The sequence below is a fragment of the Capricornis sumatraensis genome, chromosome 4 (genome assembly GCF_032405125.1).
Source record: "Capricornis sumatraensis isolate serow.1 chromosome 4, serow.2, whole genome shotgun sequence".
NCBI lineage: Eukaryota > Metazoa > Chordata > Mammalia > Artiodactyla > Bovidae > Capricornis > Capricornis sumatraensis.
In genome coordinates, this window is record NC_091072.1 from 126,383,102 (window position 1) to 126,402,969 (window position 19,868).

Sequence of the window (19,868 nt, forward strand, 5' to 3'; positions counted from 1 at the left end):
TTCTTAAACCTTTATGCCCTGACTTGAAGTTTGTAAGAAATAGTCTGTAATAATGAAGGCATTATACCCTTCATATACCCTGCGAGTGTAGACTATGTAAATCTTATGGAGTAAATAATTTTATTATCTAACTAGACTTATTCTATCCTAGGCCAACAAGTGATAGTATCATTGTTCGCTGACTAATGGTAGGAACATTTTCCTGGAGTCCAGAGACAAGGACCCCACAAAGAATCAGATAACAGTATTTACAGAGGTTTACCTTCAATTTATGTGTTTACTAAGTTCATGGCTCCCACATCTCATTTCCCCCTTTCTTTCCCCTCTTTAAGACTCCTCTTTTAATTTAGTTCCTGTTTTTTTTTTTGTAATGGATATCTGTCTCTTTCCACTTTTTGACTGTCTCATTGTTATCTATACACCACACATCTAACTCTATCCCTTCACACCTTCTATCCCCTTCTATTTCTTTTTTCTGTATATTTATTTTTATTTATTTATTTTGCTGTACCAGGTTTAGTTACAGCACTCAGGATCTTCTCTTGTTGCAGCATGTGACATCTTTCAGTTACAGCATGTGGATTCTTAGTTGTAGCATGTGGGATCTAGTTCCCTGACCAGGGATCGAACCTGATTGTCCTGCATTGGGAGCTCAGAGTCTTAGCCACTGGACCACCAAGGAAGTCCCACTTCTATTACTGCAGAGTCCTTGAAAGTAAAGTCCAGCTTGGGATGTTCTTTGAGGAATCTTCCCTCTAAGGATTGTAGAGTTGGCTGGCTATCCCCAAGCCCAAAATGTATTCAAAAGAGAAGTAGACAAAAAGATGAATCCTGACTTCCTTGGAGGGTTGAATAAGCCTCAGAATAGGAAATACCCACTCCACAGATTGGGAATCACCTTCCTCTATAGCCAATAACCTGGGGAATCTATGGGGGAGATTTGGACATCAATAATAAAAGGAATCTTAGCCATGCATTTGCTTTGAACTAAAAGAAAGCATAAACTCTTTCAATGACAAACTCCAGCGTCAAGTTTCTCCATTCATGTCAGCTAGATGACTGAACTTCAAAGACTGAGAGAGGTTCAGACTGAATTAAGAGTAAATTAGTGCTCATTCCAATAGCTTATATACTAATATTTGAATGATACAGAGATTAACATGGCCCCTGAACAAGGATGACATGCAAATTCATGAAGTGTTCCATATTTTTTGAGAAAGTTAAAAAAAAAACTCATTTAAAATTGCTTCAAAAGGAATAAAACACCTAGGAGTAAATAACCAAAGAGAATAAAGACCTATACTCTGAAAAGTATTTTAAAAATTAATGAAGGAAATTGAAGATGATACAAGAAATGGAATAATATTCTGTGCTCTTGGATTGGAAGAATTAATATTATTAAAATGATCATACTACCCCAAACAGTCTACAGATTTAATACAATCTCTATTAAAATACCCAGGACATTTTTCATAGAACTAAAACAAATAATAATAAAATTTATATGGAACCACAAAAAGACCCTAAATTACCAGAACAATCTTGAGGAAAAAGAAAAAAGCTGAAGGTATCACCCTTCCAGACTTTAGACTACACAACAAGACTACAATAATTGAAACAGCATGGTACGCACATAGATCAATGGAACAGAATAGAGAGCCCAGGAATAAACCCACACATCTATGGTTAGTCTTTAACAAAGAAGACAAGAACATACAATGGAGAAAAGACAGTCCCTTCAATAAGTGGTGCTGGAAAATCTGGACAGCCACATGTAAAACAATGAGATTAGAACATTTCCTTACACCATAAACAAAAATAAACACAAAATGGTAAATTGTTAGAAGAGAACATAGGTAGAACACACTTGGACATAAATTGCAGCAATATTTTTTTGTGATCTGCCTAAGGCAAAAAATAAAATAAAAGCAAAAATAAACAAATGGAACATAATTGAACAGAAAAGTGGTATCACCTCACACCAATCAGAATGGTCATCTTCAAAAAGTCTGCAAGTAACAAACACTGGAGAGGGTGTGGAGAAAAAGGAACCCTCCTTACAGTGTTGGTGGCACTGTAAATTGTTTGAGACCCCATGGACCATAGCCCCCCAGGCTCTTCTATCCATGGACTTCTCCAGGTAAGAATGCTGGAGTGGGTTGCCATGCCCTTTTCCAGGGGATCTTCCTAACCCAGGGATCAAACCCAGGTCTCCTGAAATGCAGGCAGATTCTTTATTGTTCGAGCTACCCAAAAAGGCAAAATGGTTGTCTGAGAAGGTCTTACAAATAGCTGAGAAAAGAAGAGAAATAAAAGGCAAAGGAGAAAAGGAAAAATATATCCATCTGAATGCAGAGTTCCAAAGAATATCTGGAGAAAATCCAAAGTCAAAAGGATACATGCACCGTTATGTTGATTGTAGCACTATTTACAATAGCCAAGACATGGAAGCAACCTAGATGTCCAGTGACAGATGAATTTAGATAATGGAATAGATAATAGAATATTACTCATCAACAAAGAAGAATGAAATAATGCCATTTGTAGCAATATGGATGAACCTATAGATTATCATTCTAAGTGAAGTAAGCCGAGCAGAGAAAGACAAATATCAGATGATATCACTTATATGTGGAATCTAATACATATATTTATTTTCTTGGGTTCCAAAATCACTGTGGATGGTGACTGCAGCCATGAAATTAAAAGATGAGTAATGGATCTCTGTAATGCATCCTATTGGGAGACAATTTGCAATTCAAGGACAAATCTACATAGAGTAATTTGCTCTGAGGTGAAAAATGTCACAGTTATTTTGTAAATTTTAAGAACAAAAATAATGTAATGCACAATTCTCTGTATGAGAACACTAGTAAGTCTGTTGTGTAATAACAGCTGCCTTCAGAAGAAATACTGTCCTCTTTTACAAGCTCTGACCATCTTGTACCTATTAGGAGGAAACCTTGAGATATATCCTTATCATTTTAGGATATGAAATATGAAGTTTCTCTCTTCACCCACTGTTATGTTTAACTCTGTCCCTTACCCATTTTTTAGTCTCCAAATCTTGAAGGAAGTCAGTTTGACGGTTTTCAGAGCAAATGTCCTCATCATCTGTTCTGTCCAAGTTGTGGTCCATTTTGGTAAGTTCCCTTAGCAAACTGTAAGTCACACGATGGAGAGGTTGTTATTACGTCTTCAGTCTACAGTTTAGGCCTGCCCCAAACATTTCTAGAGGAAGAACACCTGGATCTTTCTGGCCCCCAAAAGCACCTGCTACTCTTGTACTGATTTTATTCTGTTTGAATAATGTCTAGTGCAGTGTATTACTCAAGATAGAAATAGAGAGGCTGGATAAATATTTGTTGATTGACTCAATAAATGATTTAACAGTGAGATTCTGAATTCTAAAGCCCCTGCACAAACATACTGTGTGTGTGCAAATGTATGTGTAAAATAATCAAATAATAAATATTCTTCTTTTAAAAGTAGAGTTAAGAAGTATCATATGGTAAAACCCTGGTAGTTCAGCAGTTAGGACTCCATGATTTCACTGCTGAAGGCCGGTTTGACCCCTGCTTGGGGAACTAAGACCCTTTAAGCCACACAGCATGGCACACCCCCCCCCCAAAGAAGAGTGTCCTATGGTTCATAGGAAAGGAGTAAGTCTGTGCTACCATCATGATCTCTAGACCCCGAGATGTCCTCCTCCCAACATTCACTAGTTTTTTTATTCTTCCACAGAGAATCTATGCAAAAATGAGCAGCTATGTTTATGTAAATATAAATATGCTTTTAAAAATACAAATTAGAGGATATTACATACACTTTCTGTACTTTATAGGGCTTCTGTAAAAGCTCAGACAGTAAAGCACTCAATTGTAATGCAGGAGACCAGGGTTCAATCCCTGGATCAGAAAAATCCCTTGGAGGAGATAGCCACCCACTCCAGTATTCTTGCCTGGAGAATTCTATTGACAGAGGAGCCTGGAAGGCTACAGTCCACAGAGTGGCAAAGATTTGGACATGACTGAGTGACTAATGGAGAAGGCAATGGAACCCCACTCCAGTACTCTCGCCTGGAAAATCCCATGGACGGAGGAGCCTGGTAGGCTGCAGTCCATGGCGTCTCTGAGAGTTGGACATGACTGAGCGACTTCACTTTTGCTTTTCACTTTCATGCATTGGAGAAGGAAATGGCAACCCACTCCAGTGTTTTTGCCTGGAGAATCCCAGGGTCGGGGGAACCTGGTGGGCTGCCGTCTACGGGGTCGCACAGAGTCAGACACGATTGAAGTGACTTAGCAGCAGCAGCAGCAGCAGAGTGACTAATACACATATGCTGTACTTTATATTTCTTTTCTAATGACTTCTTTTGGAGTCCATTTCATATTAGTACTTATAGAGCTGCCTCATTTTAAACATTGTTTTATGGTATTCCCTCCTGAGGCTATATCATAATTTGCTAATCAGTTCTCTATTTATGTTTATATGCATTGTTTCTAATCAATTACCACTACAAACAATGCTGCAATGAATATCCCTACACATCTATGTGTATATGTGCAAGAATATCTATTGGATAAGCTCTACAATAGCATTGCTGAGTCAACAGACACATATACTTTAAAAATACGTGTGTGATCCCAGGGATGCAAGGATTCTTCAATATCTGCAAATCAATCAATGTAATTCACCACATTAACAAATTGAAAAACAAAAGCCATATGATTATCTCAATAGATGCAGAGAAGGCCTTTGACAAAATTCAACATCCATTTATGATAAAAAAAACTCTCCAGAAAGCAGGAATAGAAGGAACATACCTCAACATAATAAAAGCTATATATGACAAACCCACAGCAAACATTATCCTCAATGGTGAAAAATTGAAAGCATTTCCCCTAAAGTCAGGAACAAGACAAGGGTGTCCACTTTCACCGCTACTATTCAACATAGTTCTGGAAGTTTTGGCCACAGCAATCAGAGAAGAAAAAGAAATAAAAGGAATCCAAATTGGAAAAGAAAAAGTAAAACTTTCACTGTTTGCAGATGACATGATCCTCTAGATAGAAAACCCTAAAGACTCCACCAGAAAATTACTAGAGCTAATCAATGAATATAGTAAAGTTGCAGGATATAAAATCAACACACAGAAATCCCTTGCATTCCTATACACTAATAATGAGAAAGTAGAAAAAGAAATTAAGGAAACAATTCCATTCACCATTGCAACGAAAAGAATAAAATACTTAGGAATACATCTACCTAAAGAAACTAAAGACCTATATATAGAAAACTATAAAACACTGATGAAAGAAATCAAAGAGGACACTAATAGATGGAAAAATATACCATGTTCATGGATCGGAAGAATCAATATAGTGAAAATGAGTATACTACCCAAAGCAATTTACAAATTCAATGCAATCCCTATCAAGCTACCAGCCATATTTTTCACAGAACTAGAACAAATAATTTCAAGATTTGTATGGAAATACAAAAAACCTCGAATAGCAAAAGCAATCTTGAGAAAGAAGAATGGAACTGGAGGAATCAACTTGCCTGACTTCAGGCTCTACTACTAAGCCACAGTCATCAAGACAGTATGGTACTGGCACAAAGACAGACATATAGATCAATGGAACAAAATAGAAAGCCGAGAGATAAATCCACACACCTATGGACACCTTATCTTTGACAAAGGAGGCAAGAATATACAATGGAGTAAAGACAATCTCTTTAACAAGTGGTGCTGGGATAACTGGTCAACCACTTGTAAAAGAATGAAACTAGATCACTTTCTAACACCACACACAAAATAAACTCAAAATGGATTAAAGATCTAAATGTAAGACCAGAAACTATAAAACTCCTAGAGGAGAACATAGGCAAAACACTCTCCGACATAAATCACAGCAGGATCCTCTATGATCCACCTCCCAGAATTCTGGAAATAAAAGCAAAAATAAACAAATGGGATCTAATTAAAATTAAAAGCTTCTGCACAACAAAGGAAAACATAAGCAAGGTGAAAAGACAGCCTTCTGAATGGGAGAAAATAATAGCAAATGAAGCAACTGACAAACAACTAATCTCAAAAATATACAAGCAACTCCTGCAGCTCAATTCCAGAAAAATAAACGACCCAATCAAAAAATGGGCCAAAGAACTAAATAGACATTTCTCCAAAGAAGACATACAGATGGCTAACAAACACATGAAAAGATGCTCAACATCACTCATTATTAGAGAAATGCAAATCAAAACCACAATGAGGTACCACTTCATACCAGTCAGAATGGCTGTGATCCAAAAATCTGCAAGCAATAAATGCTGGAGAGGGTGTGGAGAAAAGGGAACCCTTCTACACTGTTGGTGGGAATGCAAACTAGTACAACCACTATGGAGAACAGTGTGGAGATTCCTTAAAAAAGTGTGAATAGAACTACCTTATGACCCAGCAATCCCACTGCTGGGCATACACACCGAGGAAACCAGAATTGAAAGAGACACATGTACCCCAATGTTCATCGCAGCACTGTTTATAATAGCCAGGACATGGAAACAACCTAGATGTCCATCAGCAGATGAATGGATAAGAAAGCTTTGGTACATATACACAATGCAGTATTACTCAGCCGTTAAAAAGAATTCATTTGAATCAGTTCTGATGAGATGGATGAAACTGGAGCCGATTATACAGAGTGAAGTAAGCCAGAAAGAAAAACACCAATACAGTATACTAACACATATATATGGAATTTAGAAAGATGGCAATGACGACCCTGTATGCAAGACAGGAAAAAAGACACAGCTGTGTATAACGGACTCTTGGACTCAGAGGGAGAGGGAGAGGGTGGGATGATTTGGGAGAATGGCATTGTAACATGTATACTATCATGTAAGAATTGAATTGCCAGTCTATGTCTGATGCAGGATACAGCATGCTTGGGGCTGGTGCATGGGGATGACCCACAGAGACGTTATGGGGAGGGAGGTGGGAAGGGGGTTCATGTTTGGGAATGCATGTAAGAATTAAAGATTTTAAAATTAAAAAACTAAAAAAAAAATACTGCTGACAGAAACATAACATAAACATATACTGTCTCCAAATGTATATGCTACTGTTATTAATAAGTTATAAATGAATTTTAAAACATCTTTGATGTAGTAGCTTTTTTGACATATGAGAGGTTCTGAGAAATCTTTTCCTTTAAAAAATTTCTTTTGATTTAAAAAGGCTGTAAACCATGTTTATAGTCTGCAATTTTATCAAACCTGGGTCTCCTGCATTGCAGGTATATTTTTTACCATCTGAGCCACCAGAACAAGCAGAGATCAGAGGATTGTACCCAGCCCTAAACAGCAAGAAATCTTCTCCTCTGGGCACGCAAATGGGTGACTGTAGTAAATTGTCACAGAGGGTGGTCTGGACCTCAGGACCTTGAGAGACAGAATTCCTAAGGGACAGAGGGGACTGTAGACTGGAAAAACAGGACGTGATTGGCAGGCATTTTCCTAGAAGAGTGATTTATGGCTATGATTAGGAACAGACGGAGGGAAAAGCGCTGGGAACCACAGAGACACTGGAATCATCTGGGCAACCAAGGGCTGGCCAATCAGTCTGTGGCAAAACTGAGCTTTATCTTTTTAAAAAAATTTTTTGTTGTACTGAGTCTTCATTGCTGCGCACAGATTTTCTCTAGTTGCAGGAAACAGGGGCTACTCTTCCTTGCGGTGTGCGGGCTTCTCGTTGCAGCGGCTTCTCTTGTTGCACAGCACAGGCTCTAGGCACCTAGGCTCCAGTAGTTGTGGTGCATGGGCTTAGTTGCCCCGCGGCATGTGGGATCTTCCTGGACCAGGGATCGAGCCCATGCTCCCTGCCTTGGCAGACAAATTCTTAACCACTGGACCACCAGGGAAGTCCTGAGCTTCATCTTTCACCTATGTGGGGCCCCACAGTGGAAGTGGGGCAAAGGGGACTCCTGTGAAAGAGAAGCTACAGGAAGATGCCAGAACCTAGAGTGTGACAAAGAAGAATAAATCTTCGATCTCTTTCAGGAAGGACTCTGACCTGCCCAATCTCATATAGCTCCCATCTGGACAGTTTGTCTTGTGTCCTGAAGATAGTAAACATTACCAAGGCAACTCCAAACTCTGAAAGATGAATGATCACTGAGTTCTGCTGAGTTTTGTGTCTCTTTCCAGTCCAAAACTTAAAATATGCTATGAATAATAATATTTCCTTATTTTGGTAACTCTTTAGCATGCTAATGGCTTCCATTGGTTGATTTAAAGGAAAATATCTTCCTCTAAAATCAAGTAGCTTCACAAATTCTGTCCCCAAACATTTTCTCACATTTCAAACAACAACAGTCAGTGTCCTAATGATGGCTTATGTTTGTGCAGCTCCTAATAAATTATGAAGTACCTCTTACACATTTCTTTATCTGTGGGCATGCTTAGTCACTTAGTCATGTTCAACCCTTTGTCATCCCATGGACTGTAGCTCACCAGCCTCCTCTGTTCATGAAATTCTCCAGGCCAGAATTCTGGAGTGGGTAGCCATTCCTTTCTCCAAGGGATCTTTCTGACCCAGGGATTGAACCTGGGTTTCCTGCATTGCCATCAGATTTTTTGCCGTCTGAGCCTCCAGGGAAGCCCTTCTTATCCAGTTCCCACAACAGCACAGTGAAGAAGGTTTTGTTGTTGTTTGGTTGCTAAGCTGTGTCCAACTCTTTTGCGACCCCATGGACTGTAGCCCACTGATCACCTCTGTCCGTGAGATTTCCCAGGCAAGAATACCAGAGTGGGTTGCCATTTCATCCTCCAGGGGATCTTTTGCAACCCAGGAATCAAACTCATGTCTCCTTCAGCTCCTGCATTGGCAGGAGGATTCAAAGGTATTAGCCCCATTTTCTGTGACTCTGGGAGGTGGTGTACTGTATTTAGAATCGTATAGCAAATCCAGGACCCAGAACGTCCATGCCCTCACAGCTACTCGTAAGGGATTTCTCCCCCACACCAAAGATAATCTAGACCAAGCTCTCCAATAAAACTTTCTGTGATGGTAGAAATGTTCTCTACACTGTTCAGTTCAATAGTACCAGACACCTATGTCTACCTATGAGTAATTGAGCAGTGACTAATGCAACCGAGGAATGAATATTTGATTTAATTGAAATACACTTTTAAATAGTCACATGGAGCAAGGGGCTACCATATTGGACACCTCAGAATTTGCTGGACCAGGGATCCACAAGCTATCTTTTGTGGGCCAAATCCATCCTGCTTTCTGCTTCTGTAAATAACTTTTTTTTTTTTTTAACACAGCCACATCTATTCCTTCTCATATTGTCTGTGAGTGCTTTGGTGTTGCTATGACAGAGTGGAATGGTTGCAAGAGGGACATAAATTTGGCATGTAGAGCCTAAAATATTCACTTTCTGGCCCTTTATGGAAAAAAAAAGTTGCCAACCCCTGTTCTAGACCATTATTTTCTATGATAGTGGGTATTTCCTACAATGAATCAACTGATTGCAGTGAATAACAGCTTCACGACTTCCCTGGTGATCAGTGGTTAAGAATCCACCTGCCAATGCAGGGGAAAAGTCTGATCACTAGCCCAGGGAAATTCCACATGCCTCAGAGCAACTAACCCCATGCACCGTAACTACCGAGCTTGTGTTCTAGAGTCCATGCCCTGCAACAAGCGAAGTCACTGCAATGAGAACCCCACACACTGCCTCTAGAGAGTATCCCCTGCTTGCCACAACTGGAGAAAGCCTGTGTGCAGCAGCAAGACTCAGCACAGTCTAAATAAATTAAATAAATAAAAAGAAAAGATTTTGGATTTTAGAGAGTCAGGCTGAGTTCATATCACAGCATCAATACATAGCAGCTGGGCATAATCTTAAGGTTCTAGGTCTTACTTTCCTCACCTGTAGAATGGGGCTTAACACTGTCAGATAGATGCAAACACTTGGCGATGGTTTCTACCTATTTATAATTAAAATAGAAATGGAAGCTATTGTAAGATATCTTTGGCCTCAGATATTACAATAATTATAACAACAATAATAATATGCTTACACATGCGCAGCACCTTCAGTTTATAAGGCACTTTCACTAAGTTATTTATTTAATTCTCATCTCCACCCTATAGTCAGTCAACCAAAGCAGATTTTATTAATTTTTTAGATGTATAAACTGAGAGAAATGATCCATGATCTATCCAAAATTTTATTGCTAGAAAATGGTAGAAACAGGATTTTAACCTGCAAATTTTGGTTACAAGTTTTATAATCATCCTACTATTAAATGTAAATGTGAGGCCCACTATGTTTTCATGCTAAAGAATTCACCTGCATGCAGGAGACAGGGTTCAATCCCTGGATCTGGAAGATCCCCTGGAGAAGGAAATGGTAACCCATTCCTGTATCCTTACCTGGAAAATCCCATGGAGAGTGGGCTACAATCCATGGGGTTGCAAAAGAATCAAACACGACTTAGTGACTAAACAGCAAAACATTAATCAGCAGCCTTCTTACTTCAAAATAAAACCATCTTTTGAAGCACCTTATAAATAGTTCTGTAGTGTGGGCCCTTGCTACTTACTCAAAGTATGGTCTGTAGATCAGCAGCATCAGTATCAAATAGGAGCTTGAATCTCAGATCCCACCCGAGACTCAGTGACTCAGCTTCCACATTTTCACAAGATCCCAGGGGATTCCTAATCCTGTTAAAGTCTGGAAGTACCTGCACTCTAGGCCTCATCAGCTAGAATCTGTCTTCTCCCTCCTCCACCTTGGCTCTTCATTCCTATATGTTTACACTATGGGCCTCTAGGAATTTGGGGTACAACTGAGTGAATCCCTCCTCCTTCCCCCTCTCCACTTCATCAAAACCTTTAAAGTTACAAATTATCTCCTTGCCTAAACAAGGCATCCAAGACCTTCTACGACGGAGAAGTGTTAGTCAAAAGGAACAGAACAACTGTTTCAAAAAACAGCTGATGAAATCTATAATTTACATTTTTTGGACATTTTCTCCAAGCCAGACCACCTACCTGCTAGCTGGTCAATTTGGGGTCTCAAAAATTTTATAGCATGATATTAAAAATCAGGGATTTGGTGTCATCTTGGCCTTGGCACAGTTAAAATGAGCAGGTATGGCTGTGAAATTGTATATACCTGGTACTATCCTTGCTCCTTCCAATCTGGTGATCACAGGCACCTCTAGGTTCAGTGGGATAGGCTAGAAACAGTCAAGTTTCCCTGGAGCGTTCTGGTGATGCTGGGTCCTCCTTTCCCCGGCAACAAAGGCAGAGAGGAGGCCTTTGATGAGGGTGCACACCTAGGCAGATGAGTTTGCAGTTGGACTTGCCCTCTTTGACATTCCGCTTAGAATGCAGCACATGTGACCCTTCAACCCCCTCTCACAAGGTTCCAGGGACATAGTGCTCTCCTGCTTTTCTTTTACCCGTGTCTGCAGCCTATCTCCAAGCTTCCTTGCTTCTCTTGCCAACTCTGTGGAAATGAAATCCTGCCCTGGCCTCAATCCTCTGTCCGTCCATCCACTGGGGTCTGACAGGAGGTTCTGGGGTGATCTTCTAACCTCAGCTTATCCCACGTCTGCCCTGTCATCTCCTTGCCTAAACAAGGCATCCAAGACCTTCTACGACGGAGGACAGAACTTCACCTACTCCTTCCCCACTTCAGCAGGAATGAGGAAGCAGTTTACCAACTTTCAAACCAGGGCTGCCCCTACTCCTTGGCTTGGTCACCTATTTGCCTTTGAGGTCCACGTTTCCTCTTACTGCCCTCCACAACCCACTTTCACTTCCTCTAGGAATTCAATGCTAAGTTCCCATTTCCCCCCACATCTCATCTTCTCCCATCCTTCTTGAGGAATCCAGCAGATAACATTCTGACTTTATAGGTCCTCAGCCCCTCAACTCTTAAGGCTTTCCCCTTCACCTACCAAAATTATTCAGCAGCACTGAGACCAAACACAGATCTTTTCTTTATAAGCATGAACATTAGAATTAGACTGTTGATGGAGACCTGGGTTTGCCATTTATCAGCTATTTGATTTGCAGCAAAATTTAAACTTTTGTCTGAAAAATGGGGCTGAGACTACCTGCCTAATTGGTTTGCTGGGAAGTTGGAGGCAATAATGTGAGGAAGGAGTTTGGGGCTGGGCTGGACGATTGCTAGTGCTCCCACTAGAACGTGGGCTCCTTGAAGATGGGAGGTTTGTGTGCGTTGACTGCTGCATTCCCAGCACTAGAAGGCGTCTGGTACATAATAGGTATTCAGCCAAACTGTGTCAAAGAAATGGGGTGAATGCACATATGCTGGCCATCATTTTATGGCAACATTTTAGGTCTTGTCAGCACTCTGAGTGTTTCCTCAGCTAGAAGCTTAATCTAAGATGTCTCATATCCCTCCTGGACTTCCCTAAGCTCCCTTCCTACCTGGGAACCCAGACTACCTCGCACTGAGAGCTCTCACAGTGCCTGGGAGGCCCAGCTTCAGCCTTGGGTTCCTGCTTGATATTACGACTAGGCTCCTAGCTTTGGTTGTCCTAGGTGACTTCATGTTTCTTTAGAAGACTGTTATCAGTGGTTCCACCACAATTTAACAGCAGTGCATGCAGGCAGGCTAAGTCACTCAGTCATGTCCAGTTCTTTGTGACCCCACGGACTGTACCTGCCAGGCTCTTCTGTCCATGGGATTTCCCAGGCAAGAATACTGGAGCGGGTTGCCATGCCCTCCTCCAGAGGATCTTCCCAATCCAGGGATCAAACCTGCATCTCTTATGTCCTCTCTATCGGCAGGCAGGTTCTTTACCACTAGCGCCCCCTGGGAAGCTCTTAACAACAACACCAGCAATAATAGTAGCTTACACTTACTGACTGTACAGAGCTTCTCCATCTTTTGCTGCAGAGACTATAATCAATCTGATTTCAGTGTTGACCATCTGGTGATGTCCATGTGTAGAGTCTTCTCTTGTGTTGTTGGAAGAGGGTGTTTGCTATGACCAGTGCATTTTCTTGGCAAAACTCTATTAGTCTTTGCACTGCTTCATTCTGCATTCCAAGGCCAAATTTGCCTGTTACTTCAGGTGTTTCTTGACTTCCTACTTTTGCATTCCATTCCCCTATAATGAAAAGTACATCTGTTTTAGATGTTAGTTTTAAAAGGTCTTGTAGGTCTTCATAGAACCGTTCAACTTCAGCTTCTTCAGCATTACTGGTTGGGGCATAGACTTGGATAACTGTGATATTGAATGATTTGCCTTGGAAACGAACAGAGATCATTCTGTCGTTTTTGAGATTGCATCCAAGTACTGCATTTCGGACTCTTTTGTTGACCATGATGGCTACTCCATTTCTTCTGAGGGATTCCTGCCCGCAGTAGTAGATATAATGGTCATCTGAGTTAAATTCACCCATTCCAGTCCATTTTAGTTCGCTGATTCCTAGAATGTCAACGTTCACCCTTGCCATCTCCTGTTTGACCACTTCCAATTTGCCTTGATTCATGGACCTGACATTCCAGGTTCCTATGCAATATTGCTCTTTACAGCATCGGATCTTGCTTCTATCACCAGTCACATCCACAGCTGGGTATTGTTTTTGCTTTGGCTCCATCCCTTCATTCTTTCTGGAGTTATTTCTCCACTGACCTCCAATAGCTTATTGGGCACCTACTGGCCTGGGGAGTACCTCTTTCAGTATCCTACCATTTTGCCTTTTCATACTTTTCATGGGGTTCTCAAGGCAAGAATACTAAAGTGGCTTGCCATTCCCTTCTCCAGTGGACCACATTCTGTCAGACCTCTCCACCATGACCCGCCCATCTTGGGTTGCCCCACGAGCATGGCTTAGTTTCATTGAGTTAGACAAGGCTGTGGGAAAGCATCACTATGAACAAAGCTAGTGGAGGTGATGGAATTCCAGTAGAGCTATTTCAAATCCTGAAAGATGATGTTGTGAAAGTGCTGCACTCAATATGCCAGCACATTTGGAAAACTCAGCAGTGGCCACAGGACTGGAAACGGTCAGTGTTCATTCCAATCCCAAAGAAAGGCAATGCCAAAGAATGCTCAAACGACCACACAATTGCACTCATCTCACACGCTAGTAAAGTAATGCTCAAAATTCTCCAAGCCAGGCTTCAGCAATACGTGAATCGTGAACTTCCTGATGTTCAAGCTGGTTTTAGAAAAGGCAGAGGAACCAGAGATCAAATTGCCAACATCTGCTGGATCATGGAAAAAGCAAGAGAGTTCCAGAAAAACATCTATTTCTGCTTTATTGACTATGCCAAAGCCTTTGACTGTGTGGACCACAAGAAACTGTGGAAAATTCTTCAAGAGATGGGAATACCAGACCACCTAACCTGCCTCTTGAGAAACCTATATGCAGGTCAGGAAGCAACAGTTAGAACTGGACATGGAACAACAGACTGGTTCCAAATAGGAAAAGGAGTACCTCAAGGCTGTATACTGTCACCCTGCTTATTTAACTTCTATGCAGGGTACATCATGAGAAACGCTGGACTGGAAGAAACACAAGCTGGAATCAAGATTGCTGGGAGAAATATCAAGAACCTCAGATATGCAGATGACACCATCCTTATGGCAGAAAGTGAAGAGGAACTAAAAAGCCTCTTGATGAAAGTGAAAGAGGAGAGTGAAAAAGTTGGCTTAAAGCTCAACATTCAGAAAACGAAGATCATGGCATCTGATCCCATCACTTCATGGGAAATAGATGGGGAAACAGTGGAAACAGTGTCAGACTTTATTTATGGGGGCTCCAAAATCACTACAGATGGTGATTGCAGCCATGAGATTAAAAGACACTTACTCCTTGGAAGAAAAGTTATGAGCAACCTAGATAGTATATTGAAAAGCAGACACATTACTTTGCTGACACAGGTCCGTCTAGTCAAGGCTATGGTTTTTCCAGTGGTCATGTATAGATGTGAGAGTTGGACTGTGAAGAAGGCTGAGCGCCGAAGAATTGATGCTTTTGAACTGCGGTGTTGGAGAAGACTCTTGAGAGTCCCTTGGACTGCAAGGAGACCCAACCAGTCCATTCTGAAGGAGATCAACCCTGGGATTTCTTTGGAAGGAATGATGTTGAGGCTGAAACTCCAGTAATTTGGCCACCTCATGTGAAGAGTTGACTCATTGGAAAGACGTTGATGCTGGGAGGGATTGGGGGCAGGAGAAGAAGGGGAAGACAGAGGATGAGATGGCTGGATAGCATTACCGACTCGATGGACGCATGTCTGAGTAAACTCCGGGAGTTGGTGATGGACAGGGAGGCCTGGCGTGCTGCAATTCATGGGGTCGCAAAGAGTCGGACACGACTGAGCGACTGAACTGAACTGAACACTTACTAAATGTTTACTAATGTGCCAGGCACTCTTCTAAGTGTCACATGTATGACCTAATTTAACTCTTACTACTTTCCAAATGCAGAGGGATCTGGGATTCAAACGTAAAACTGCCTAGTCTGGTTCCCAGGACCGTGTCTTTAAGAACTGTATAGGACAATTCTTCCCTTGGGTTCTCACTGTTCCTCAGCACAGCTTTATGCATCTCTTGTTGCCCCCAAACATGTTGGCCGCAGCAGCTGCTTCTTGCTTCTTGCTCGGTTCCTTTCTCACTCTGCCCACTAGATCTCTATGTGAGCAGTGACCCGGCCATCACATTACTGCACAGATGGAGGCCGCCTGGTGAGAATCTTCCCACCACTCACCACACAGCTCCTCTGTGAAGCACTTCTCCATTCAGAACACGCCGTGTATCCCTCATCCTCGCCCTCTGCCCTTCTAAGCTCAGAGAAAGTCCTTTCCCACTCTCCTTTCTTCAGGCTCCCTAGAAGACCCTTGTTTGTTTGTGGGTGGCATGGATTGGAGAGGGCGGGATCCTCTACCATCAGTTATCAATTCTCTTGCAATTTCCAAAACTCTTTTCCAGATTCACTTCAGGCATCCCATGAAGAAGTGCACATTTTCTTAGAGGAAGCAGACCTGCAAGTATACTTCTTACGTCTTCAAGCTCTGCCTTTTTTACTAACGTTTTGCAAACCAGGTCCTATATCTCCACTTGTAGAAAAATATCCTTCACCCTGTGTATTTGAACTACCATCTTTTTTTCTCTCTGTTCTTTTAACATTTCTCAAAATTTCAGAGATTATGTGTTGCTCATCTCATGGTGGTGGTTGCCTTTAGTCACTAAGTCATGTCGAACTCTTGTGGCCCACCAGGCTCCTCTATCCATGGGACTCTCCAGGCAAGAATGCTGGAGTGGGTTGCCATTTCCTTCTCCAGGGAATCTTCCTGACCCAAGGATCAAATACGGGTTTCCTGCCTTGCAGACGGATTCTTCACTGATTGAGCCACCAGGGAAACCCCCAAGCAGTACCTCTTCTTATTCTAAATGCTTTCAGTGTGAAGGTTTTTGTTTGTTTGGTGCTTAGTTTTCTCTTTATAGAGGCTTTAGTAACCAATTTCTTTGGTGAGGTGGAAATAGTACACTTTGTTTCTCACAGTCATTTGACTCCGCCAGTTTCACCTAAGCTTGCAGCAGTGTGTTTCACGGACCACCCTTTGGGAATCCCTTTTTTAAGATGCTAGATACTGCAAGTGAAGCTCCATATGCACAAGAACCTCTTGTAAACAGCAGCGACCACAATCACAGGGCATCCTCACTGTCACATGTTGGAGTTCACAACCTTGGCAGTTTTCTGGAAGGACTTTTTCTCGTCCACTGTCATAATCCCTAGGTGCTCAGAGGCAGGCTTTCTCGCATGCTCAGTGAGCTCTAACCCCAGTATCTATTCCATCCAGTGAGTTGTGGTCCCAGTTTGTTCTCACTGCCTGTCACCTGGCCTGCCCCAGTCCCGTCAATTCTGAGAGGTGGCCTTAGTATCAAGAAGGACTTTGGATCCTGTAAAAACCCTAAGCCTGGCTATGTTGACAAAAGTGAGGGCCCAGAAATTTCAGGAATTAAACCTATAAATGAGTAAATATGCATATGTTCTCAAAGGAATAGGAACTTTTAATGAGCACCTTTCCTCGGAGGGTTCTGCAATATTTTGATTTACTAACATTGTTGTGAAGCCAGTAGTTAGTTCAGTGAGTCTGCTTTGAAAGTGCCTCTTTTTTTAAAATTTATTTATTTTTTTATTTTTATTTTTTTTTAATTTTTATTTTTACTTTATTTTACTTTACAATACTGTATTGGTTTTGCCATACATTGACATGAATCCACCACGGGTGTACATGCGTTCCCAAACATGAACCCCCCTCCCACCTCCCTCCCCACAACATCCCTCTGGGTCATCCCCGTGCACCAGCCCCAAGCATGCTGTATCCTGCATCGGACATAGACTGGCGATTCCATTCTTACATGATAGTATACAAGTTTCAATGCCATTCTCCCAAATCATCCCACCCTCTCCCTCTCCCTCTGAGTCCAAAAGTCCACTATACACATCTGTGTCTTTTTTGCTGTCTTGCATACAGGGTCATCATTGCTGTCTTTCTAAATTCCATATATATGTGTTAGTATACTGTATTGGTGTTTTTCTTTCTGGCTTAATTCACTCTGTATAATCAGCTCCAGTTTCATCCATCTCAACAGAACTGATTCAAATGTATTCTTTTTAACGGCTGAGTAATACTGCATTGTGTATATGTACCAAAGCTTTCTTATCCATTCATCTGCTGATGGACATCTAGGTTGTTTCCATGTCCTGGCTATTATAAACAGTGCTGCGATGAACATTGGGGTACATGTGTCTCTTTCAATTCTGGTTTCCTCGGTGTGTATGCCCAGCAGTGGGATTGCTGGGTCATAAGGCAGTTCTATTCGCAATTTTTTAAGGAATCTCCACACTGTTCTCCATAGTGGTTGTACTAGTTTGCATTCCCACCAACAGTGTAGGAGGGTTCCCTTTTCTCCACACCCTCTCCAGCATTTATTGCTTGCAGATTTTTGGATCGCAGCCATTCTGACTGGTGTGAAGTGGTACCTCATTGTGGTTTTGATTTGCATTTCTCTAATAATGAGTGATGTTGAGCATCTTTTCATGTGTTTGTTAGACATCCGTATGTCTCTTTTTAAACTTCACCAGGGCAGAGAGATATCCACAAGTTACTCAAATCTCTGAGCTTCCCTTTTTTCATCAGCAAAATGGAGGAACATTGACCTTGCAGGCTTATTGTGAGTAGGAAATGAAATGCTGTGTATAACGTGCCTGGTACAACCCTGGAACACAGTGGGCACACAAGAAAAGAGAAGCAAAGGCCTGAAGGAATTGAATACACAAAACCTCAAGTGACAGTCTTGACCACTGTAATAGCAGAATATTATTCATTCTGTGTCTGGGAAGCCCTGGCTTCCAGCCCTTCAATAAAATGGTAAAATCACTGTTTATTTGAAGGATATCGCGCTGAAAGAGAAAAGTACATCAGAGGGAGTGGGAGGGAATTTGTGTTATGTCCTATGATGTTAAGGGAAGAACTTGGAAACCAAAACCCCCCAATGTGTGCATGTTAAGTCCCTTCAGTCAAGACCGACTCTTTGTGACTCCATGGACTGTAGCCTGCTAGGCTTCTCTGTCCGTGGGATTCTCCAGGCAAGAATAATGGAGTAGGTTGCCATTTCCTCCTCCAGGGGATCTTCCTGACCCAGGGATCAAATCCGGGTCTCCTGCATTGCAGCCAGATTCTTTACTGTCTGAGCCACCTGCGAAGCCCAAAACTCCCTCATTAGACCCTAAATAACAGTGAGGTCTGGCCTTCCCCTGGTGGTCCAGTGTTTAAGAATTCACCTACCAATGCAAGGGTTTGATCCCTCGTCTGGGAAGATCCCACATTTCTTGGGGCAACGACAACTACTGAGCCTGCTCTCTAGAGCCTGAGAGCTACAAATACTGAGCCCACAAGTCATGACTACTAAGCCCAAGGGCCAAAAGCCCATGCATGCTCTGCCACAAGAGAATCCCCTATTCTCTGCAACTACAGAAAGCCCGTGTGCAGCAATGAAGACTCAGAACAGCCAAAAATAAATAAATAAGTAAATAAAAGAGTGATGTCAGAGTTGAAACCAAAGAAATTGCTAAAGAGCCTGTAGAAAGAGCAAGATTAGGGATGTGCCTACACATCCACAGATATTTAGGACTCAATATCTGTGTGAAGTCCCCTTCTTGGTGGTAACAGCATCTTCATCCCTCTTATCAAATATTCATCAGCTGCTTATTGAATCTAGGACACTGTGCTAAATAAGGCAGGGGACAAAAGGATGTGCAAGACAGTCTTCACCTTCAGTCTGGAAAAAAGATAAATAACAACAGTCAGTATATGTTGGACAGCAAATACAGGATTGTGAAGCAAAGGGATTATTGGATGGATGCTTACATGGGGGTAGGGCAGCTGTTCTAATACTTTTAAAGAGTTTCACACAGTGAATAGGACTTGAATTCAAGGAAACGAAGATAGGGAAGGAAGTCTTCCAGGGAATGAGAACTATCTTAAACACCAACATAGAGTTTGAACTTAAATAGGATTTGATGAAGATTTAATTTTTCTGATAAACTTAACTGTATTTTATTCAATTATAATTTAATTTTTGTTTTAACCTATTAAATAGGAAAGAAGGCAATGATGAAAGGCATTTATGTCAATATTTATTTATGGCCCTGTCTATATCTTTACATAGATAATTTGCAGGATGTTCATCCAAAATTTAGAAAGTCTATTTTGGAGCGGTAGACATTTTTGTGATTTTTGTGTACAGTACAGATTTCAGAAAATATAAAGGAAAGGAAGAAAGGCAGGAAG

General features: G+C 41.4%; 1 protein-coding gene and 1 non-coding gene across 2 annotated transcripts in view; one reads left to right on the plus strand and one right to left on the minus strand.

Moving 5' to 3' along the window:
- SMCO2 (single-pass membrane protein with coiled-coil domains 2) overlaps positions 1-15,834 on the minus strand; it is a 39,343-nt gene extending 23,509 nt beyond the window's left edge. The window contains exons 1-2 of the mRNA XM_068971496.1: positions 15,779-15,834; positions 3,047-3,161 (exon numbers count right to left, since the gene is read on the minus strand). Coding sequence (XP_068827597.1) covers positions 3,047-3,161; positions 15,779-15,834 — 171 coding nt within the window. The remainder of the gene's footprint in view (positions 1-3,046; positions 3,162-15,778) is intronic.
- LOC138079374 (U6 spliceosomal RNA) lies at positions 1,109-1,212 on the plus strand. The gene has a single exon (XR_011144855.1). It is a non-coding gene; the product is annotated as a U6 spliceosomal RNA (small nuclear RNA).
- Positions 15,835-19,868: the final 4,034 nt, after the last annotated feature.